The sequence below is a fragment of the Oryzias latipes genome, chromosome 19 (assembly GCF_002234675.1).
Source record: "Oryzias latipes chromosome 19, ASM223467v1".
In the NCBI taxonomy this organism is placed as follows: Eukaryota; Metazoa; Chordata; class Actinopteri; order Beloniformes; family Adrianichthyidae; genus Oryzias; species Oryzias latipes.
Window position 1 is genome coordinate 4,329,020 of NC_019877.2, and position 23,922 is coordinate 4,352,941.

A 23,922-nucleotide genomic window follows, 5' to 3' on the forward strand; every position below is an offset into this window, starting at 1 on the left:
TATGTATTTTTATTTTGCACAAATAAAGCAGTAACATACGCCCACAGAAGTCTGGCTCGGATGTTTTCCTGTCTCTGCAGGACTTGTGCGGTCCTGCCCTGACTGACGGCTGCAGCTTTGCGCTTCTTTCCGCGGTCTCCACCTTCCCAAATACCTCGCTGGCTCCACTTAGTCCTGTCAAGAACTTTTGCATTTTCCTCTAACAGAACAGGCCTTTTAAAAACAACTTTATAGTTGCAGCCAGAATGGGAGACATGGCCGTGGAGAAGACCTTCTCAGAAATTGTCACTCAGATTTTTGAAGAGGCTCCAGCTTCTAGGAAGGCTCTCACCGACAACCACAGCAACCTTCTCCAGGTGGCAGATTACTGCGAAAAAAAGTATCTTCAGGTGGGTGAACCTAGAAAAATGACTTTTAAACAACTAGAAAGCATGTTTTCCTTTTTGTGCATGTTTGTAAAACCACAGGCAGATGATCCAAGCAAAGCCATTGAAGAAGCCAAAGCTTTGGTAACCCAGGCTTTAGCCAGTGTGTCTTACCAGATCAACAGAGTAGCCAGCTCTCTGCTCAAGCTGCTGGACTCCCAGGCCATGCAGATCAAAGACATGGAGTCCTCCATCAACCTGGTGTCACTGGTGAGGAGACCTCTGGGCTTTTGGGGCTAAACAATGACAAATCTGACAAAAAGGTCCTTCATGCATTTAGATAACATTCCATTTATTTTCAGTCTGAAAACAAATGATTTTAACTAAAACTGCTTTCAAATGTAGCACATAAAACCAAATAAAGTCATCAAATTCTCTGTTAGGGGCTTTAAGAAGAAGAACTATCTTAAAGTTATCAAGACATTCCTTGATAAATTGCATCAAATAAGCAGAATAAGAAGCTTGGAGTCAATTGCACCATAAAATCTGTAATTTATTAAATGAAAAGTCCTTTTAGCAACGAAATGTTACCAGAGTTAGCTTACTCATTAAAGATTATTTTAGTACACAAAGTTAAAAATAAAGATTTAATGCCATAAGTTGAGGGAGTAACTAAGTAGGATAATTGTTGGATCTTTTCTAGAGTAAAAGTGTTTACCAATGCGGGAGGGGAGGTTCCTTGTTCCAATCCTATTTCCCAATTTAAAATCACTTTGTTTTTGTGAGGCAACACTGACTTGCAAAAGTGTTTTTATTGTTTCTCATTATCCAAACCAAGCTATCTGATAAGTTGCGATTTCGCAGAAAATTTAAGACAATTCTTCTGCATATTTATAATTTTTTAGTACAAACAAAAAAATTTTTAGCATGGTAATTATGAAAATAAGTGCAAAGATTAACAGATTTACCTTGAGTGAGCTGGTTTAAACAGGATAATTGGGAATGTCTGTGTGAGTTTTTGACATCTTAAAATCAAGCAGTTTTGGGTCAAATTGATCGTCTATTTAACAAATGACAATAATTTTGCTTGATTATTATTGTAATGCTATTTTAGAAAATACAATCAACCCATGGGGTTTTTAGGTTGAGAATAAAATGGCTCTAAACAAAACTTTAATGATAACAAAATCAGAAAAAGTTAACATGTTTGTCATTTTTTTATCTTTTAAATGCTGCACAATAACAACAGGCATGAGTGTTAAAGTTTTTAACAAAATATTGATATTTTTTACCATATATTGATCCAGGCTGCAGCGATCCACTTAGAAAAGGTGGCTCGGAGGGAAATCGGTGCTTTCACTTCTCCAAAAGCCAAAACGTGTGCCAAGCCTTTGACTCCTCCGCCATCTGGAAAGGAGCCTAAGACTTTCTACATTAGAGAACCAATATCATATTCCATCTTGGACTCAGTTGGACACAGTTTTGAGGTAAAAACACATAAGTCTGCAATGAAAACTTGCACAAAAAATATCCCTTTTTCCTTCCTTCCATCCATCAGAACATTGTGAATGTTCTTTCCTTATCAACTGTCTGCTTTTTTTCAGGTCATTGAATTTCAGCCCAAGAGCGCAGAGACAACAGACAGCACACAAAGAAATCCAAACACCTCAGAGTATGTTGAAAGAGTCCAACTCTGTTTTTATTTTTATGTATTTTTATGTCTTTTTTACTTTCTTTGGTAAAAGATGGTTAAAAAACTAAACTAAAAATCTTTACCCAAAACAAAAATATTGCTAAATGTTTTAATATAAATGTACAAGATGGAAAAGGTTAATAAAGAATAGAAGCCCAGGTTACAGTAAAATGTGTTCCAGTCAAATAAATGTAAACGGTCTTTACTGTAATGATAGAATCCATTCAAATTGAAAAAATCTTTGCAGTCCTATAGGAACACACTTACCTCAATACAGCTGTAGAACTTCTGATGATACAAAGTCTTGTAAAAGCGAAGCTTTCAGAAATACATTATATTAAACAGTGAATAATGAACAGTTTAGGATTTCTAGTTAAAGATGATAATTTCCTAAATGTCAGGTCATCACACTTTAGTTCATTTATCAGTATAGCATTTTTTTAAACATTGTGTAGCTCTTAAGAGCTTTTTATTTTTCACATTTTTTAAGGTAGCTGTCAAAAGTATTTGAATATTCCATTCAGCTTATAAGACACGTTTAAAACAGTGCAGGGCCTTAAAAATAACAGTGGGTTGAAAAAGTCCTTGTCTGTCCGATTTATGCAAGTTCTCCACTTGAAAAAGTTGAGTGTGGTCCGTAATGTTTCAACACTTCAACTGTAAGAAAAAGTATTCAAATAAATAAATACAAATCCAGGAAGTCAGAGTTTTAGTGAACTGATGTGTATCATGTTGAAATGCTTTAGGCGTGGCCTTTTTTTTTTCTTTTTCCTCCAGCGATGTGTTTGGGATCGTTGTCATGCTTGAGAGATCCAGACAGGTTTCATCCTGAATGCTTTCCCTGAATGAAGGAAGTTTTTGACCAGAATTTCACTGTACATACACACCATACATTCATATTTGTATTAATACAGATCAGTCATGTCTCCTTTGCATAAAAGTAGCCCAAATCATGTTGTTTCTACACCCGTGCTTCACAGTGGATGTTACGGGATGTAACTAATCAGTCATCCCCCTCAAAACACAGCGACTGGCGTTAATACCAGGGAGTTCCATGCTGGTCTCATCTGCTCACATGACCTTCTCCCAATCCTCCTCCAGACGGGCCTGGAGATGTGTTGGTTTAAGCAGGGGAACTTTTGGAGCTCTGAAGGATTTGAATCCCTGAAGATGTTGCGTGTTACTGTAGTAACTCTTGTTAGTGTGGTCCCTGCTCTCTACAGGTCATTTCTGAACTTTTTACTCACCATTCTTTAGCTCATGTACCCCACCAGGTGTATCATGCATGGAGCTCCAGGTGGAGCTTGTATTTATTACATTTTCTAATTATTTCTTCAACAGTTGACCTCTTCTCTCCAACCTATAGTAGATTTGATTCATCCTTGTCTTCAGATGTTGTCTCTAATGTCCTTCAACAGCTATTTAGTCTTGATCATGGTGAAGGGGTTGCAGTCTGACTGTTTAAGGGTGTGGACAGGTGCCTTTTATACAGATAACCTGTTCCAACAGGTGACATTAATACAGGTAATGAGAGGAGGATAGAGAAGCTTCCTAAAGGAGAAATTTCTGTGAGGTACAGAAACACTTGTTAGCTAAAATCTTATTTTCTTTGCCTTTATACATTTGAAATGTATTTGTGATGAACATTATAGACCTCTCACCTTTTTTATAATAATAATACATACATACATGCCTTCTGGACACTCAGAAAAGAGTGAAAATAATTAAAATCCATTGGAACATTATTAAAATACATTTTAAAAGACAGAGTGGGTGGTGTAATAAAGACTTACTGGATAGGATAGAGAGAGGATAGAGTTCTAAAGATGGGGGGCAGAGCGACTAAATGCTCTGCCCCCTATGGTGACAAGATGAGTGGTGGGGAAAGCCAGCTGGGGGGGGCAGATGAGGAGACTTGGAGAAGATCCGAAAGGAATGAAGGGGCAAGGATGTGGAGGTCTTTAAAGGTCAGAAGGAGTATTTATTGAAGTAGCTCTGGTGAGTAGTGGGAAGCCAGTAGAGCTGGTGCAGCTCAGAATGGATGTGACGGGTAGAGGGGAGGGGGGGTCTGAGAGATGATTCGGGCAGTTAAGTTTTGAACCAGTTGGACTTTATGGAGGATTTTTTTTGGGGGGTCCAAACAGAGAGGATTTGCAAAAGTCGTGACGAGAGGTAACCAGACTGTGTACAGAATGGCAGTGACGGGGGGGACGAATGTTAGGAAGATGGAAGTAAGCTGACCGGGTGAGACTATTATTGTGGCTGCTGCCATTCTGCAGCTAGATGGGGTAACTTGCAGAATTTGTGACCGATAAAAAGTTTTCTGCCCCTCTATCTCTAAATGCAGAATTTCATATTACCATTTTTGAATAATCTGCTGCTAACAGATGTGTTTTTGTTCGTTTTTACAGGTCAAGTCATGGCATTGCCGTCCCCCCACCCTCCATCCCCACCTTTTCCACCCACCCCACAAGCAACAGTCTCCCTCCACCTGCTCCGTCTTTTGCCAGTCAGGACCCCGATACCCCTTTTCCACCTTCTTTCATGGATGCTGACTATCCCCCTCCTTTTTTCATGGCGGCTGACTATCCCCCTCCTTTTTTCATGGAGGCTGACTATCCCCCTCCACCCTCAGATCTCCCTCCCCCTCCACCAAACATGAGCTCATCAGATAACAGTTTCCCACCTCCACCACCTTTAACCACTGGTGCTGGTCTTCCTCCTCCACCTGTTATCCCCACCAACACCTCTGCAGGTTCAGTCCCACCTCCTCCTCCTCCTCCTCCTCCACCTCCTCCGTGTCCCAGACATTAACTTACTTCCTGGTGGATCGTGTTGACTTGTGTAAAATCTGCAGCACCAAGAACACTTCCCATCTGGTGAATTCAAACAATCTGTAGAAGAATCAGTAAATAAATATTTAAAAAGCTTGTGACTTAACTTTGTTTGGCTTGTTTGATCCATCTTAGTGCAAAGCTGAAACGTCTTTAAGAACTGCGGAGCTGCAAGTCCCAACACTTCCCAACATTCCTGTAGAGGACAAGCCGAAACAAGGATCCCTGCGCGCCCCCCCCATCTCCTTCTTAAAACATAGAGTCCCCTTCATGCATTTTCTGCTAATTAAACTAAAAGCACATCTTTAGAGACCAATACAAACAGCTGCTGCTCCTCAGTGTGTGCAGCTTTATCTTTGTGCCGGCCAAAGAGGCTGTAAAGTGTTTGTTGAGAGCCAAGACTCACTTGTGCCACACGGCTGTTGGTGACGGTAAGCGGAAATTTTAAAACAAATAAAATCTCATATGGTCAGTTTAACATGCAGGTTCAATAAATCGTGTTCCGAAATGTTGGAATCAGAGGTTTTAGAGGAAACTTTGTTGTTTTTCCTAGTGATAAATACAATTGTTTTCATAAAATAATTTAATTTTGCTCTAAATTTTAAGAGTAATTTATGTTTTCTATTAAATAGTGCCTCAAACTTATTAAAACTGACTGAATTGTGTATTTTTTAAAATTAAATAAATGTTCATTTCCTTGTTTGTTTTATACTGCAACAGCTTTTAAATGACTGTGGGAAAATCTCTAGTCCTAAAAAAGTGGTTTTAATCCGTTAAACACAAGAAATAGCAAGAAGAAAGCTTATTAAAAACATCTAACCTACAATTTCTACAAGTGCAGCAGAAACAAATTACTCTGAGTGTAATCTCTTGATTTTAGATGTTTTTAAGGTTTACCAATCAGTGAGTTTAAGAAGTAATTATTCAAATGTGTTTAGTTTGATTTCAAAAATGTAATGCATTGAAGCTAAATGACTTTGTACTTTAATCTGTACTTAATCATTGTACGCAGTAAGGAAGCTGCTTAAAGAGATAAAGACTGACCTTTGAACCTTCCATGAATTGCATGATAAACTTTGCGATGGCGGTGAACATGCTGTAATTCTTTTAAAGTGAAACTGTTCCTTAATGCTAAAAATCTCTTCTTTTAAATCGTATTCAGGCGTGGACAAAAAAAACTCAGTCATGCTCTTTTATATCTCCCTTTCGTAAGTATGTCGAATCCTCCTTTTTGAAGTCTACACCCTCCTGGACGTCCACTTGACTGAGGGTTGCTTTATTTCAGGATTCCTGCCTATTTAGGATGCATCGCTCTGTTTATTTTGTGGTGCCATCTTGTAAAAAAACGCAGAGGAGCTGCAGAAAGGTCCAACGATCTCAGCGCCTCTCCATCTGTATACTTCGTCCCTATTTATGAACTCGAGCAGGACTTCAATGAAGCATACCTTCCATCTTCTGACAGAGACTCTTCTTCGTTTGACTCAGGAAATGTGACTCTTCCTCCTCCATACATGGTACATCACTGCTCCAATCCATGCAGACTGAAATTTTGTATTTGTTCTAATGTATTGATAGAAATGTAATTATTTGCATTAATTTCAATTTGATAAACTTTGTAATATTTTTCTAGACTGAACCACCATCATACTCCGAACTTCCTCCATCATATACGGACCCTCCACCTTACAGCGAAGATCCGTGACCCTCCTCCTCCTCCTCTTTGTCTACCTAAGTACTTATTTATGTGATCAATGCTGCTAAAACATGGCTGAATTATGCAACAAAATCACAGCTGAGGGTTTGCTGATAAAATTCTGTCGGATCACTATTTTACAATCTCTCTTCATGAAAGAAGAAGCAGAAGTTACCTCACAGCCACTGATAACCAGAACAGACCTGCACTGGATTTGGTGCAGAAATGTGAACAGCAGTGACATGTTTTGTCATGTTGTGTTTTATTAAAAAGAGCACTTTGATAAATTAAAAAATAGAATTTTTATAAAGGAGATTATGTGTGTAAAGGACATAGGAGAGTGCTGTACATTTAAAAATAGGTATATGCACAATGATTTAAGGTGTTTTCTCATAATAAAATACTTTGTTTTCCATTAATATTTTGTGTTTTATTGAAAAAAATCCAACAACCCAATTACTTTGGTTAAAAAAAAGGAGGAAATTTGAACACCACAATGCTGCTTTATAAAAAGTTACTTTTTATCACATCATTAATAAACAACATTAAACAAGTAAAAACGTTTATGAATAAACCGTAAAATGAATTGCCTTTTTTCCGATCCTCATTTATTTAAAAAATAAATGCACTGATTTAAAATAATTAGATTTTTTAAAATTATTGATAATTTAAGATTTTATATATCATCTGATGAGCTAAAATTGAAAGTTTTAAGTTGTTAAATATTTTGCAATATTTAATAATTTACATGTAATAGTTTTAAATATATTATAGTTGTCTGCAGTATTCTAAACTGATTTAGCTTCGTCAATACAAAATAAAATAAAAACGTCTTGAGTGTTTATGTGCAGGACAATGTGCATGTCTCTTTAAGGCTGATGTTGATGCTGTAAAACCTCTTCTATCTATGCACCTCCCTGACCGACATAACCCTCTCATTGCACCACAGGCTGGGTAACTTTTCTTTTTAATTAAAATAAAAAAAGGTAAGAATCGATCTTTTAATATTTACAACCCATTTAAATCTATCTTAAACATTTCTGGAAATTATGGACTTTCTTCTGATTCATCTGCAATCTCATGGTTAAAGATCAACTTGTAGTCGAGCTCTTAACAGGTATAAATCAGATGACATGATTATTATTTTTCTCCTTTTTGTGGCGCTGCTTTCTTCCACTACAGGTAGTTTATTCTGTGCACTATACACAACTTTTAAAGCTAATGAAAGATGAGGGATCAATCCAACCCTTTGAATGAACTAAAGTGTTAATAATTTGAGGTAAAAGCAAAAAATTCAACCTGAGAAATGAAACAAAGCATGTCACATTTTCAAACTCAAACCATTTTTTATCAAAGATTAGATTTTTATAATTTCTACTGAAATTTACGCTTCAATTTAAAGTTTCAATGTACAAAGACAAACTTTGAATTCAAACCAAATTCGTAGGCATAAAAATTCTTCTGTTTGTGTTTCATGGCAGGTTAGATTTCTACAGCTATGGGTTTAGACATAAATTATTTTCCAATTCTGTAAGTATGATAGTCTAACATTTCCAGTACTCATTTTTTAGAGGAAGCTGCCTTTACTTGACACGTGGCAAAATGTGTTTCCAGAATGCCATTTTTGGTGCTATTTGTGGCTACCATACTCGTCTGCTTGTGCTTGTTCTTCAAAAAGGAGAAAACAGAGTCAGAACATCAGATCGAGTTGGAAGAACCTCCTAATTACAGCGGCATGGATCACCCTCCACCATACTCACTGGTGAGCGGTAACACAACAAACACCGTCCTATCAGTGGCGAGTTAACTAAAATGACTACAATAACACAAGGAGAGCATTTGCAGGATATCAAGAGCCAAGAACTAACAGCCTCGCTCGCCTCTATAAGATCAGAGTTCTTGGATTTAACAATGAGAAAGTTAAACTCTTTCATAGAACAATATTTTTTAAGAAACAAAACTGATCAAAAATACATCATTGGGAAGTTGCCTTGAATCGGGGGGGGGGGGGGGGTCGATTCGCCATGCAACCTTTGAAACACGTTTTGGCAGCGTGATGGTCAGGGCTTGTTTGGCTCTTTCACGACATGCAGGAATTATTTGTAACTATTGTAACTAGTTAGTTTATGACTTAAATCATAGTAGTTTGAAACCAGGACCCTGAACACATCCGTGTTTATGGTCAAATTTAAAAAGCCTTGGTCACTGCACGGCGCGCGCCACAGAGGGCTCACAGCATCACACAGCTCAGCAAAGGTTGAGGGTGTCATATTGTTGGGTCCACAGCTCTTCAATAAAATCCCATTTCCCAAAACCTCATCCGCCTGATCCGTAGCCACTCCCACGTGGAAGGAGCTCGCCGCTCCATGGCCTGAATAAGACGCCGACGTCTCCTTGGAAGATGATGAAGAGCGCTAGTGCTGCAACAGAATTTGAATGTATCTGCTATAAATCAAAACATTGTTCACATCCGTCGTCGTGTTTTTGAATAACTTAGCTTGTGAGTTGGTTTGTGTTTATTCTCATAATTAGGATTTAATAGATACAGTGCAATTGTTAAATTTATATTTAAAATTCTTTTAGAATTTCGATAAAGTTTTGGTCATATGTGTAATCAAACGCAGCTATAGCAGGTGAGCGTGTAAACGGGGGGCTCTGTAACAGTGATGGGAAGGGGGGGCAGGATTGCTGCGCACCAAATAAATTAGAAATACATTTCTCATGAACTACTGCTGCTCTGCAGAAATGATACCTTTGAATCCGACAGTTTTATTTTTATTTGGCTAAAACAGCGTAATCATGATAAAAGACCAGTTTGAAAAATATCGAAAGATGATCGGAGAAGGACTTAAGGTCTCCAAGTAAGTCCAACTGGGGCCATTCTTTCAAGCTGGGAAACTTCCAATTTAACTACATTGAAAAAATGTCAGCTAAAAAATGTCAAAGAAAACGTAACTGTAGAGGTGTAAGTGTTTAAAAGTGTTTGAAAAAAATCAAATGTATAGGTTTCAAGGCAAAAAACACAGAGCGTTCTATTTCATGAAAGCAAATTCAAAATAAATCTGGTAAATTTTCTGAAAAATTCAAAGATTACAAATGATTAAACAACAAAAAAAAAGAAGAAAATTCCTTTCACAGCACAGTCTTTGCTTCAGTGGTTTGTAATGCATTATTTAAAAAATTCTTACCCTTTTACCCAAATTTGATAAAAATAACTTCAAAATGTTTTCTTCCACTAGTATGACCCTAAGCTGACAGACATTTGGAGAAGAAGCCCACCTCCTCCCTATGACACGTGTCCTGTGATGCAGCCTAATGGATGGAGGACGCCCAGAGAGCCTCCTCCCCTGACTCCGCCCTCAGCGCCCGTCAGTCACAATCACCACTGGAACACCTAGAGGTCACGCAAATCAGTGTTTGGATGAACCCAACAAAGTTATTGCGTACCGTTTCCTTGTGCCTTCTCAAAAAAATGTCAGCGCAGTGAAGAAATAAATAAAAGTAAAAAGATATTCTGAAAAATTTTAATGTTTTCAAATGGAGGTCAAAACTACAGAGTTGTCGTCCAAATGCATCGACGCGCCAGCAGAAGCATCGAAGCACCAACGGGTTTCCTCATGTTTTACTAAACACTCTTTCTTACGGTACAGTACTTACGGTTGGAAAGGAAGCTTCAATAATTACTGAATGAGTTGCCAGAGTTTTTGAAGGTACATCGAAGGAGGTGAAATGTTCTATTCGGAGAGTTTCCTTGGCTTCTGAAACGTGTTAAGGCAAAAGTAAGCAGAAGTTACAAGCCACCAGAAGTGTTTTAGTACATCAGAGTAACTAAACAAACAATCGGAATGTTGGAATGGATTCGTTTCCCTCACCTTTTTTCTGTTGGAGCTCTGAAACGTCTTAAGCTATGTTCACACCGGTCTTTGCGACGCACGTTCAAGCAAGCACTTTCAATGAAACGTGTATGTTAATCCATGTCTATATTAGGGGTGTAAAGACTATTCGATGAATTGATTTCTATTCTTATGCTCTAACAAGATCGATCTGTTTGAGGCAAGTTTTAATCGAATCGGCCTAAACCATTAATACGAAAAATAAATGAATAAAAAATAAAAATCGCTTCAAAATGAGCTAAAACGATAACTGAAAATGCCATTTGGATTGGGATATGATTGGTTTATTTTACTATAGTGCATCTCAGCGGACAACACATGTGATGACAGGAACAAAAATGATTTGTCCACCATTACAGTCCAACATGTGTGTGGAAACACTTTGAATTTAGTAAAGATATGTACAGAGTAGTAGAATGTTTTAATATTTTCCCTTGGGATGAATTTGATGTGGAAAAACAAAAACTTTATGAAAATAAAATGTGAATGGATTTGTTGATGGTTCTTGTTTACTTGTTTGTACACATATTTCATTTGCACTTGATTCTCTTGCAAGAAATACAAAGGAATCTGCTAAACTTCGCCTGCGCTGTTCAGTACCACTTATTTGTCTCGGAGTCACACTGGTTGAATTTATGGCTAAAATGTCCTGGATGGATTTTAGGTCAGAGAATCGGATCGTTCAAAAGGAACCAAAATGGGCTATAAATTGCATTAGCAACCACAAATTATGATATGAATCAAATTTTTGGTCAAATTAATCGTTACACGTACATGTCTATGTACATGTTTCGGACTTCAAGACTCATGTTCATGCCTCACTACCCACGTTTTAAAGAGTCTACGTACAAAACACGCAGCCATTGAACGCGTGTTGAAAGTTAAACCATTTGAACTTTGACCAATCAGGGACTCAGACTTGGTAGTGACATGTAGATGGCGTTGCTTTTGATTCACAGGAGTGCCAATCAATTTGATTATGGAGGAGAAATTAATGATTGCAGTTTGTCTTTCAAAGTCTTTCGCATCAGAATAGAACTGTGAAAGAGATTTGCCCTGCATCGACATTTCAACCAAACCTCTTCCTACTGTGCGCTGGTATCGAGTAGCGACAGTCCAGAGTGAACACCGTATGCTAAACGCGCGTCACACGCCGGGTGTGAACGTAGCATTGTTGCTACGAATGATCCAAACAAAAACATGAATCTTTTGCAAAGACAGAAACGCTCATTTGCAACAAACTGATTTGTCAGAAATGTGCCGACAGGCGGCTCTTCTTTGTGTTTCCGTATATGTATTGCATGTATCTTCAGTTCTCTATTGCTGGTCAGCTTTCAAATCAGCAGTGACACACGATTAAGCACATGTCCAAACGCACAAAATCATACAACAGCTTTAAAAAATACAATGCCACATTTGGTGTCTTCTCACACTCAGCCCTACTGATCAGATGTAAACGTCACACTATAAAGGCTAAAGATGACCTCCCAGAAACCTGCAAAACCTACTGACGATCACACTCTCACTATTGCACCACACCTGATAATCCACGGAATAATTCAGTTTCTGTAAAATTAAATACAACTTGACATTAGGTCAACAGATGAAGTTTGTACAAAAAAGCTCTACATGAGGCTGGTCGTTTGCACAGGATTGCGATGCTCGGCTCCCCCACAGATTGCAGCGAGGAGACTCCCCCCCTCCCCAGGAACAAATCGTCCTCTCATCTGATTCACTTTGCTGGTGAGCTCTTTGGGGGCTTTCAGAACACCCAGCTGACCGGGACCCACTGATGCTCCATCGTCAGCTTCTCCAGTGCCGACCGCAGACCGCGAAACGCCGTTTCCAGACCGTCGTTCACAATGCAAAGGTCGAAGTAATGTCCGTAAGCTCTCTTAATGCGCTCGCTCTCGTCCACTGTCCTCTTTAGCTCAGAGTCCTGTAAGGAGTAGTTGGAAGAAAAACATTTAAAAAAAGGCAAATATTCATTCATTCATTTTCTATTCCGTTTTCTCCCTTTCGGGGTCACGGGGCTCCTGGAGCCTATCCCGGCCACTTGTGGGCGAAGGCAGGGTATGCCCTGGAAAGGTCGCCATTCTGTCGCAGGGTAGAGTGTCCACAATCACACACCCATTCACTCTCACACCTATGGACAATTTAGAGTTGCCAATTAACCTATGAAGCATGTTTTTGGACGGTGGGAGGAAGCCGGAGTTCCCGGAGAAAACCCACGCATACACGGGGAGAACATGCAAACTCCACACAGAAAAGTCCCCCATTGATGTTCTGGTTCATGTCCCCCAGCCGGGACTTGAACTGGGGATTGATTTTAAGATTCTTTTAATAGTTTTTTAGACTGTCCATGGCCTTGGTCCTTCTTTTATATCAGACTTGCTTTTAGCTTACGGAACTTCCAGAGCCCTTAGATCCTCAGGCGCAGGCCTGCTGATGGTCCCTAGAGTCGAGACAAAAATCCATGGCGAGGCCTCATTCAGACACTACGGACCTCGTCTGTGGAACAGCCTGCCTGAGGATGTGAGGGCCTCATCCACTGTTGAGGTTTTTAAAAAGAAACTAAAGACTTATCTATTTAACTTAGCTTTTAATTAGATGTTATATGTAGTATCTTTACTCTTATATTTTATATGCTATTTTAGAAAATATTTATTTGTTTAATGTCTTTTAGTCCTTTTATATCTTAACTTATTCTAACTTATATTTTAGACTTTTTTAGGCACTAAATCATCTTATTTTATTTTATTTTAATTAATTTTTGCATATCTTACCTGTTGACATATTTTAACTCTCTTATTTTATTACTTTTACATTTTAGACTGTTTACGAGTGTTTTCTCACCCTTGGCCGGGGTGATAGTGTTCGGGCTCCCAGAGATTCTGGCCATGCTTGCCCTCTGGCATCTCTTGTTCCGGCTCCCCGTGCTGCCGGGCCTGGTACGCCCATATTTGGTGCTCTGGGCCTGGGGTTGGGGGTCTCAGGGGTGTTGGGTGCTGGGGATGAGTCGTGCTTGTGTTGCATACATGCTGACACCCCGGCCAACAGGAGGACAGGGCGGACGGCGCCTTCTGGGTTCTCTTTTCTTAAGCTCTGTCATTTCTCTTTTACTTGTGCTTGTTTTTGTGTGTTTTATTATTAGTGGCTTATTTAATGATTTTATTTCATATGTGGTTTGTTTTTATTGTATTCTTGTTTGTTTTTTATGGAAAGCACTTTGAGCTTCCTGTTTGACATGAAAGGTGCTTCATAAATAAAATTAATTTGAATTTGAATTTGGGGGCCTTCTTGCTGTAAGGCAAGAGCGCTAACCACTGTGCACCGTGCAGCCCTACTTGGGCAAACAAGGCAAATAATGAAAAAGATAATTGTTTGACTTGGTATTTGAAATTCATCAACAATGCAGATATATTTCACCAACCCTCACAGTAACTTATGCAGCAGCTTTTTTTAACCAGTTTGCTTAAAATCATTACCAATCTGAGTTCAAACCTTTTCTGCAAACTTTTATCATTGAATGTTTAAAAAACTTTCTGAAATATTTAATTTGAACTGCAGTTTACATCCTTATCCTCTAAAATATCAGGTTTTTGCATTGAAATGACTAAATATGGACTTATCATTTAGAGGTCACAGGGTTTCATGTCACTGAATAACTGAAGATATTCCCAAACTTAACGATTACAAATGCTTGCAAAAAACATTCAAATAAAATCCTAAACAAGAACTGAAAACTATTTTTTTTTATCTATAGAGCAAAAATGATCTTTTCAAATGAAATCCAAAAGTTGAAAAGCCCAGATATATTTTTAAATAAATTGTGATGTAACTTCTCTGCTTTTCGAGATATTTTTTTCTAACATTTATTAGTGATATTTGTGGGTTTTTCTTTTTTTTTTTGTTTTTCGATACATTTTTTCCCCGTCTTTTGCTACAATTTTTTAGGACCACAACCGTTGCAGTCTTAAAGGAAGAGGATAAGGACACGTTTACAACTTGCATTACTGAACACACTGGTTCACTCTATGAGAGTAATGATATTAAGGATTTCTGTGGAGTTTGTTTTAACAATAATGAGTACTTGTGATGTTTTTGGTATTATTTATGATGTGTTACTGAAAAATTAACAATGTATGTCTGGGTTGTTTTCGTGTACTTTATTGACGGTCCCTGCCTGCATCTGCAGCTTTATGTCAAGGCAAACCTCAAAGCTTAGAACAAGCGAGTCCAAATGTCTAAAAACTTCGGCTGTAACTAATTTTCTGCATCACCACTAATAAAAATAAACAGTTCATAGCGCATAAAGTAAATGTCTAGGGCACGGACACATTTATACTTTAAACAAACTTTATACAAACTGTTTGATTCAGCTTCCACTGTCAGAAACACGCTCACCGTTAACTGCTTGGTGATCACTCCCGACTCAATTGCTGATCGATTCATTGCTTTGAGGACTTCAAAGTCTGGAGCTTCTATGAACACCACGTAAGGCAGAAACTCTGATGTCCGCAGGATCTTAAGAGCCTCAGAGGAACACAGACACAACAAGGAGGAACTCATACAACCGCACCACCAACAACTTTAAGCAATTAGAAAGTGACCTCATCTTAAAATCATTATCCATTTAGAGCAAGTTTCTACCTGTGGGTTCACATCCAGGATGCAGATCTTTCCAGTTTCTATGACCTCATGTATGGAGTTGATCTTGGTGCCGTACAGGTTTCCGTCGTACTCGCCGTGCTCCAAGAAACGCCCATTTCTGATGTCGCACTCCATTTCGCTGCGGGTCATAAAGGAGTACATCTGACCGTCCCTCTCATCCACCTTTGGTTTCCTGGACGTGACTGTTAGACCAAGACAAAGACCTTCACCCAAAACGTTCTCAGAAAGCCAGAAAAGTCATACCTGTAATAATGTGGTGCATAATAAAAGTACAAAATCTGAAAAATAATCAATCCTAACCTAAGAGCTTTTGTAATATTGTCCCATTTTACAACTAAAGTTATGTTCTCAGATGGTTTCAAAACACATCACAGGTTTGCTTTCTGATGCTACGATTCTTCCTGTGTATCACATTTCCCATTTAGGAAGCATATTGCATTAATATTTTTAACAAAAGATCTATAATGTTAAATTATCTGATCACAAAAAAACAAAATACCCCACAAAGACTACATAAAGTGTTTCTTTCCAAGTTTTTTCTTTCAGATTTTCAAAAATTGATCTTTTTTACTTGTAAATGTAACTTTGTATATTAGCTTTGATTAAAGGTTGGTTAAATTAAGCTCTTGTGTGTGGATATGCTTACGATTGACTGGCTCAAAAGGAATCAAAGGTGTCTACATAAACTAAAAAGTATTTTTTCTGTGGTTTTTCTCAAATAAAGCGTTATATTGATCAAAACTTGCAATAAAGCCACAAGAACAGCTCTGCAGGAGTCAGGAAATGCTGCACTCACAGGGAATGGTGGTGCCGTATCGCAGCGTATCCGACACCAGCAGCTTATTCTTCAGACTCCGGCGACCCACACCCTGTGCTCCAATCAGAACCAGGGTCTTCCTCCTGAAGGGGGGAACTTTGGCGACTTCCTCATAGATCCGCAACTCGTGTCGATCAAACTCTAAAAACCCAATATTTATATTCACCAACAGGCCAAAAATCTATAAGTTTAGATAGTTAAAAGTTGAAATGATCGATGAAAACACTGACTTTTTTACCTGCATTTTTAGTGGTTAAATACATCATCTTCTTTTTCTTCTTTCCACCCATTCCAGCACACAGAGGACCTGAAACAGATATCCAAATCCGCCAACCCTTCATCACTTTAGCCACCAAATACTTAATAAAATGCCAAATGATTTAATTTGGTAAGAAAATAAAATCCCTGGTTTAGTCATAAATGTATATAAACCACTAGGTGACACTGTGCACCTGCTGAGCCTGAGCAGCTACTCTGTTGCTGGAACACCTGTGACTCTGAGAGCTCTCTGTGCCCAATAACATTATATTTATTCGTAAAATTATTAATGTAATCATTTAGACACCAGAGGAGGTAAAAGGTTGTAATTTTGATAATAAAAAATAGAATCTTTTGAATATTTTATCTCATTTAGACCCACAATCAATTCTATTCTGACCACGCGCTCATGTATGCACACAACGTGCCATCAGCCAGATGACTCCTTGCTGTGCTCCAAGGGCAGTACAGTTGGCCTGTCATCCTCCTCTCCTCCACATCTGAAGGGCATGAAGCTGGCCATGACTCACCACCTGTTTAGCAGCTGAGGATAAATCTAAACACATAAAGCTGCTTTCACTCCGTGTCACATCAGCTGGGATATCATTATTGATCAAGTTTTTGTTTATGAGGGCTATACCGCCTCTCCTCAATCAATGATCCCTCTGTGGAAGGGTGGCTGGTGAATGTCATGCCCTACGGAGTTGTAACAGGCAGATTGATCTGGTCCGTGATGCTTTCACCAGCTCCTTCACTCACACGACAGAGGAGCGAGCAGGCAAGGTGAGCGGAAGATGAGCGGCCAAATGCGATGCTTGGATACGAAGAGAAACAGATGCTGCTGTTGCCAAGCTGCTTGTGCAGCTAGGAGCCCATGCCCAATCTGCATAGGAAGGCGTGTTTCTCTGCTCTGCCACTAAAAGGGGTACCTGAGGTGGCGAGCTCCAGGTCCCTCTTCACAAATGCTTTTCTCTTCTCCTCGAGGAGCTGGCTGGGAATGAGGCCGGCGCTGCCTCCTTCCAAATGACATGCCTGTCGAACAAATCCATGCATCATAAGAACACTTTTCGAACCAAAACGCACAGAAAAACAGACAGTTCAAGAAATGAAAAGAGCTGCACCAATCGCTGACCTGCCACCAGTTTGGGTCCTCCTGATTGAAGATCTGCAGAATGTCTCCGCTGCTGAAGCTTAGCCCCGCCTCCTTGCAGGGAATCAGGTTATCGTGACTTGGGTCATAATCGAAGTGACACTTCACGAAGGCCTAAAAAAAATGCAAAAAAACATTGAAGCAGTCCATTATAAACGAGGCCGTTGGTGTGATGAGCGTCTGAACTGAAGTGACAGGATTGTGTGGATAATCTTCTGTCAGCAGAAAATGGCCTTTCCCGCTAAAAGTAAACTTTCTGTTTTTATCGCAGATTCCTAACAACTGTGGATTAAGAGGACAGAACCTAAGAGAAGAAACACTGAGAACGACAGAGGGAAGACACAAAATCCGTAGTCATGGCAACCACCCCCTTCTGAATGCACAGAATGAATGTAAAAATAAAAAGCCCAGCATCTGTCCCTGTGCTGCATTTCTCCCTCCTGTAATGAAGAAAAGACTCAAATGCAAACGCAACGAGTCTCCGCAAAAAAAAGAAAAACGAGATGTCAGTCATATCACCGGCTATCACAGGAAGTATTGATTAATAAAATGTCTCTTGTAGTTACATTTAGAACCCATTAGTAGAGATGTGGCAGTTTAGAATTGGGTGTGCCAGAAAAAAAAAAACGCTTCCCTATGTGGTTGCAGGTTTCAAATATTATCTTTTTTTTTTAAAGAAAGAGAAAAAAATCTACTTCTACTCCAGATTTCCCAGCTTCAGTCTGGAGATCTCAACGCATATGACTTAATTTCGGAAATTAAGCTGCTGCTTCCGAGAATCCTTGAGGCTTTGATCTGAAGATAAAGGGAACTTAAGCGGCTCTACGGGGCAAAAAACCCAGAATTGTTGGAAGTAACCTGAGCAGTGCTTTGGTAAATTCTCTCCTTGCATTTTGCTCCAATGCATTTCTTTATATCTTGTTCTTTAAAATGTCATTGTAATATGAAAAGATGCTTTTTTTTCTTCTCTTAATTGTGTATGTTCTGTCATTGATGTCTTTTTCTTTTAGATTGTAGTGATTTACTTTACTTTCTAGTTTTTGTTTCCCTTTTTTGTCTTTGGTGTTTTATCCTGTCGTCTTTTTGCTTTACTTCTATGGATTGATGTTTGGCACATAACAAAACTACTTTCCTCTCTTTTAAAAATGTTAATTGCTTTAGTTGAGTTACTTTGTTTTTTTTTCAAAGGAAAATTGTGTTTTGTGTTTTTAACATGTTCTTATGGCATTTTCTGATGACGCAGGAACAGATATAAAGAAAATCAAGCTTAAAAATGGCTTTTCTGAGTACTTCTTTTTTCAATCACTGTGAATCAGGAGCAGACAAAAAAAATGCAGTTTTAAAAAGATTGTGCTTTTAGTGTAAAAGAAAAAAGCTCTCTGCTGCGCTCCATACTGGTAACTAGCTCCAACATTGCTCACCATTTTTGTTCCACCAGTAATGTGGGGTTGGGGGTGTGAGGGGCTGTAAGCTAGCGGAGAGAGGGAGGGAGAGAAGGGCGGCGTTGCTAACGTGCTACTGCCACTTTGCAGAAACAAGGTCCTAGAAAACAACACTGGTTTTTTACATTTTGGCTAAAAACGACATGAACATAATTTGAAAAAAAAAAGGAATCACTTGGAACGCTTCTAAAATTGTTCAACCAATGATCAGAGTCTTTAAAGATATCTTTTTTAAGGGATTATATAAAATAATTATTTAAAAAAAGTTGCTGCTAGAGTTGTCCAAGCATCACAGATATTTGCAGTTGTTACCCTTTGTTGTTGCTAACAAAAAAGTCCCAACAGGAACTTGTGTGGTGAGCAGAACGTGGGATCTTTCTGCATCTTTGCTAAAGACTGAGCAATTAAAAATAAGCCAACAAACTGCAGTGAAAATGTCTTCTGTGCATTAAGGCCAAAAAGACAACGTCATCTAAAAAGTCTGGCTGCAGAATTAGATAAATAACGATTCTTGGTTGAGCAAACGGCCTGTCAGGTGGGTGCCAGACAGTAAGTGGTACTCATTGATGGAAATGCCAATAGGCTTTTAAGCGTATTAAAACTTTAAGCAGTATTGATTCCTGGAGGCAGGCTAACCTGTCGTGGCGTGTGAGGCTCCTGGTAACTGGGAAGAATCTTCAGCACCACACTGCCGCTCGCCTCCTTCAGCATCTCCTGCAGCACCTTGGGGTCGTTTCCCACCTCCTTCCCGTTTACCTCCTTAATGATGTCGCCCACATGAAGCAGACCTTGCTGGTCGATCATGCCACCATGAAGGATCCTGGCGATCACCAGCTCGCCATTCTCTACGCGAAAAGTCACTCCCTGTGGCAAAGAAATGGAGAACTGCACTGTTATGGATGTTAGTTAACAGAGCAAAGGAAGCGTCTGTTCTATTAGTTGTAGAAAAAAATGAAAAAACAGATTTTAGGGCGGGACTTTTTTTGCATCCATATCCCAATTGTCAATTTTGGAACTATTTGTTACACTCTAGTGCTACATTGTCTTAAATGCTGCTCTAATCCACAAAATTATCATTCCAGGTTGTACTTTTTTAATTTACACAGCTAAGTTGAATGTGTTCAATCAAAATAATTGTGCTTTTTTTTAAAGCTCCACCTAAACTTACTAATCAAATCTAAATCGAGTAAATATAAAATTGAACATTTTGACCCACAACACTAATCTATTTAAAATTTAAAACCCATTTAAAAGTATTGAATTTTTAATACATCCAAACAGGATAATATTTTTAAACATATCAGCTGATGCAAAAAACTAAGGTTCAACTAAAAAAAACAACTTTGGAATTTAGCAGAAAAGACGGTAGTTAACTCCTTCATGCCTGAATTCCTTTTTAGTGTTTTTTTTCTGTTCAAGTCCCAGCGAAACTAAATTGAATCCACTTGAGGCTGAAACATAATTTCAGTTCAACTCAGTAAAAAAAAAAATGTTTTGATAGAAAAATTAACATCTTTGTACCACAGCCTTTCTCTGTTTAACACTCTGGCTAAAGGAGCAGTCACATCCAGTGAGGCCTTCTGCCTTTGTCTCAACTGCCCTATATGGGTGGATACGGGCTGTCTGGGGATGAAAAATGGGCAAGCATGTACGCGGCTCGCACAAATTTTTTCTATGGGCATGCTGCGAGTGACAAAGTGAATACTCAAACAACACATAAGTAAAGGGGAAGTAGATGAGGAGCAGGCGTGTCGTACAGACTCCACACCTCCAAGTGAGTGATAAGTGGGCGCTCCTTGCATGCCACTAGTCTGTTAGAAATGCGGAAATTAGACAATCGCAGAGTGTAGTTAGAGTGAGCCTCCTGCAGGCTCTTACATGTCATGTGTACATCAAGTGTGTGCAGCGTTTGCGTGGAATCACTACTCATCCCTTACTAATAACTAGTGCGGCGTAAGGCCACCGCACAACAGCATCGCCCATAGGTCACAAGTGCGTTTATGTGACATTCTCCTTAAGAATATTTCATAATGCACTTGGAATTTACCAGAAAAAATGTATCAAAGCAAAGAAAAGAAGGTAGTTGTGTTCCAAGGAGACTGCATTGAATCCATTCAAGGTTGAAACATTAATTCAGTCATGGACATTATGGATGTATTGTCAAGGCACATCAAGGTTTGCAAATAATACCAATATCCCCACATATCACTAATTTTGAGAGCATGAACAGAACACTGTTCTTCTGTGCCTCTGCGGTATATCAAACAAAGGAATAATTGAATCTTTTTCTGCTGAGCTGTATTATGGTCATCTGAAGAATATAATCTGTCCAGTTTGCAGTGCAGTTTATTCCAACCATGGCGTTAACCTGCAGATCTACACCAAGTAGACTCACCAAGTGCTCACCGGACACTTTACGGATTCCCACCATTCTGACTGCATCTGGGGGAACGGGCTGATTGTTGAGGGCTGGATCCATGAAGGAGCAGGGGCTGGGAGGAGGGGTCTCGTAGTTTTTTGATGCCACAGAATCATGGGTCTCCAGGAGAGACTGTCGAGGAAAATAATGATCCAATTATGTTAAAAGTTCTGTAATTCTGAACTATTTCTTAATTGCAGCTATGAAGGAATAACCACAAAAACAGTCAGTGGTTTGGTCAATACAAGAAGAGATGGGAGCAGTGATCTTCAAACCTGGAAGTGAGGCTCCTTCAGGATGCGAACAAGCTCCTCTGCGACCTGGTTTCTCTGTGTGAGCGGGCTGAGCTCCTTGAGGATATCCTGGACCAACTCCACGTTGTTCTCGCTCACAGCCTCCAGCTTGGGTTCCTCAAACCTCTCGTGCGCCTTGTTTTTTAATAAATACAAAAACAGGCATTACACCTTGGGTTGACGCTCTCTGCGCATGATGTAAAACTTCACTTGCTTTTATATTGACTGAGAAAAAAATGTTGGAACTGTCCGTTCCCTACATTGCGGGTTCTCAGTGAGCAGTAAATGCTCCCTGTGAAGATCAAAGATAAATGTATCCTGACTTTTCCAGGCCAATTAAATCCTTCAAGTAACCCAGACAACAAGAACAAATAAAAGCAACAACCTGAAATAAAGACAGAGTAAGGAGCAAGATGAAAAAAAAAGTCAGTTTTCTTCTCCAAGAAAATATAAAAACTGTAAAATAATAGAATCCTCTTGTGAAACACGGTGGTGGAGCTATTATACTACCGACTTATATTGATGCAACTGCCACTAAAAACATTTTTCATGCTGATGAAAGATGAAACAAGTATATGTCATTGTTGCATCTTTAAAACCATCTTTTGTGGGGGGTTTTATTCCTGAAATCTTTCAATTAGTCAAACTGATGAACAAAATTTGATCTGATGGAGGTTTATGTCCTGCTTAGTGTTACGCAAATGCATAATGACCAAGGTGTTGTACCAACATTTCACTGGTGTCTGTTAAATCTCTGTTGAAATGGTTCCAGATGACCTTGGTTGTGAACTTGGGCTTCACAATCAAAAAAATGTAAAATGAATGAAACTTATCAGCATCTAATGATTAAATGAAAAATTACACATCACTGTATATAAAAAACTGATTATAAAGTATTGGCCTATAAATGACCTTTATCAAACTTTAATATCTATTAAAAGCCCTCAAGGTCCTCTTTCTACATCTTACATTCTTTTTAAAGTAGGATGAGACGGAAAAATAAGGATTTTGGCCAATTGGGACCAGAGGAGAAAGAATCGAACTGGCAAAAAGACGAGCCGCTCTCACAATCAAGTTGCTGTTCAGTGATTTAGAGGACATCCATCTGCAAATGCAAAGACACCAAGCTAACTTTAAACCACAGATAATCAAGGGATTTGCTTAAATGCATCGTTCTTTAACAAACCAGCAGGTCTACATGGCATGTTATCTCACTCATCCTTGTTTCATCCCCACACCAGAGTAAACCTTGTTTGGCGCTTATAGATTCATCCAGGGGTCAAGGGGAAACGAGCATCTTGGAAAGCCTTTTCATACCCTTCAGCCAAGCTGCATCAGCAGATTAATCTTTTATGAGAGAGCGCTCATCAATGCTCCACTAACGCCAGGCGCTCTCCCTGACATACAAAGACGATGGCCATGCTTTTCTATGCAGCAGGAAGAAAAATGTTCCTAAAACTAGAGACAGAAGAAAGGGGGATTTAAAGTCAAATGAAAATGCAAAAGAAGGTAATAATAGAGATTTTTTTAAAGCTAAATTATTATTGATGCTGCTCAGAATTTTATGCAACTTTGAAGCATCATGTGGCAACAAACCAACGCAGAGCAAGTAAGCCGAGCAGAAGAACTTCTTTTTTGCAGCACTTCAGCGCAAACATGTAGAGTTTCCCTCCCCTCTTCTTGCAGTGAAAAAAAAAAAAAGTCCCAATTCTGTTTGCAAGCCATGAGACTGTGCCTCCCTTTGAACAGCCAAGAAAAATATAGGACATAGAGGGAAGAAACTCTGACAGGGCTGTCTCGCTCGGCTTGCTTCTATTTCTCTTCAAAAAGCTACAGCACAGCCCTGAACAGCACACTACCCTTCAGGTAAATACCCTAGTTGAGACTGCTTTCCCATGGATTTCTTTCTTTTTTTTTTAGTCCATAGGAATAAAAAAAACACTAAGAGATCTCTGGGTTTGTTTAAAAATTCTGTTTTAAAACAAACTTTTTCAAAACCATATAGGTCAAAATCATATCAAAAGGACAACTAAGCCGCAGGAGAAATCTTTACGGGTTTTGAGTTTTGCATGTATATCATGACATAAAAAGACTGTGCCTTTTAATGAGTATTTTTACCATAAAATAACAGCGTAAAGCAGGTCTGCTGAAATTAAAATGAATCCGACACGAACATTTTTACAGCATGCACAGGTCTCCATCATGCAAATGTCTCAAATCTCAGTGAAAAGACGGGAATTTGTTCTGGATTATGTCTCTGTGGGAAGGCAGCTCAGGCTCACAGCAATTTTGATGCCAAGTTTTAATATATAAAAACATCTGTGGAAAAATACTCACGCTGCTGACATCCCCTAATGTTGTGACAGGCACAGAAATGAGAATTTAAAAACA

At 39.0% G+C, this 23,922-nt stretch overlaps 2 protein-coding genes and 1 long non-coding RNA gene across 8 annotated transcripts in view; 2 read left to right on the forward strand and 1 right to left on the reverse strand.

Annotated features, from left to right (window-relative positions):
• Positions 1-35: 35 nt before the first annotated feature.
• On the forward strand, positions 36-4,998 carry LOC101157978 (abl interactor 2). The gene is made up of 5 exons (XM_004080174.4): positions 36-389; positions 468-635; positions 1,673-1,852; positions 1,970-2,037; positions 4,470-4,998. The coding sequence occupies exons 1-5, from the start codon at positions 246-248 to the stop codon at positions 4,870-4,872; spliced, it is 963 nt and encodes a 320-aa protein (XP_004080222.1). The 5' UTR covers positions 36-245; the 3' UTR covers positions 4,873-4,998.
• A 333-nt stretch (positions 4,999-5,331) lies between these two features.
• Positions 5,332-9,913, forward strand: LOC105356522. 3 transcript variants are annotated; one of them, XR_002292462.2, is made up of 4 exons: positions 5,334-6,104; positions 6,178-6,406; positions 6,523-8,347; positions 9,825-9,913. It is a non-coding gene; the product is annotated as an uncharacterized LOC105356522 (long non-coding RNA). The 3 variants fall into 3 exon arrangements; XR_002292461.1 differs by having other exon boundaries at positions 5,334-6,100; XR_002872137.1 differs by having other exon boundaries at positions 5,332-6,406.
• Positions 9,914-10,093: 180 nt separating this feature from the next.
• Positions 10,094-23,922, reverse strand: part of LOC101158236 (MAGUK p55 subfamily member 2) — a 47,761-nt gene continuing 33,932 nt past the window's right edge. For all 4 annotated transcript variants that reach the window (XM_023949589.1, XM_023949588.1, XM_011487924.3 and 1 more), the window contains 10 exons: positions 21,514-21,666; positions 21,215-21,370; positions 19,456-19,683; positions 17,360-17,491; positions 17,157-17,259; positions 16,208-16,276; positions 15,949-16,110; positions 15,132-15,334; positions 14,886-15,014; positions 10,094-12,417 (listed from right to left, as the gene is read on the reverse strand). In XM_023949589.1, coding sequence (XP_023805357.1) covers positions 12,241-12,417; positions 14,886-15,014; positions 15,132-15,334; positions 15,949-16,110; positions 16,208-16,276; positions 17,157-17,259; positions 17,360-17,491; positions 19,456-19,683; positions 21,215-21,370; positions 21,514-21,666 — 1,512 coding nt within the window. In that variant the 3' untranslated portion in view covers positions 10,094-12,240. The remainder of the gene's footprint in view (positions 12,418-14,885; positions 15,015-15,131; positions 15,335-15,948; positions 16,111-16,207; positions 16,277-17,156; positions 17,260-17,359; positions 17,492-19,455; positions 19,684-21,214; positions 21,371-21,513; positions 21,667-23,922) is intronic.

Coding starts and splice junctions, on each gene's coding strand:
- LOC101157978 (XM_004080174.4), top strand. CDS start 246: ATGGGAGACATGGCCGTGGAGAAGACCTTCTCAGAAATTGTCACTCAG. Junction 636..1,672: donor CCATCAACCTGGTGTCACTG/GTGAGGAGACCT, acceptor ATATTGATCCAG/GCTGCAGCGATCCACTTAGA. Junction 2,038..4,469: donor AGAAATCCAAACACCTCAGA/GTATGTTGAAAG, acceptor TCGTTTTTACAG/GTCAAGTCATGGCATTGCCG.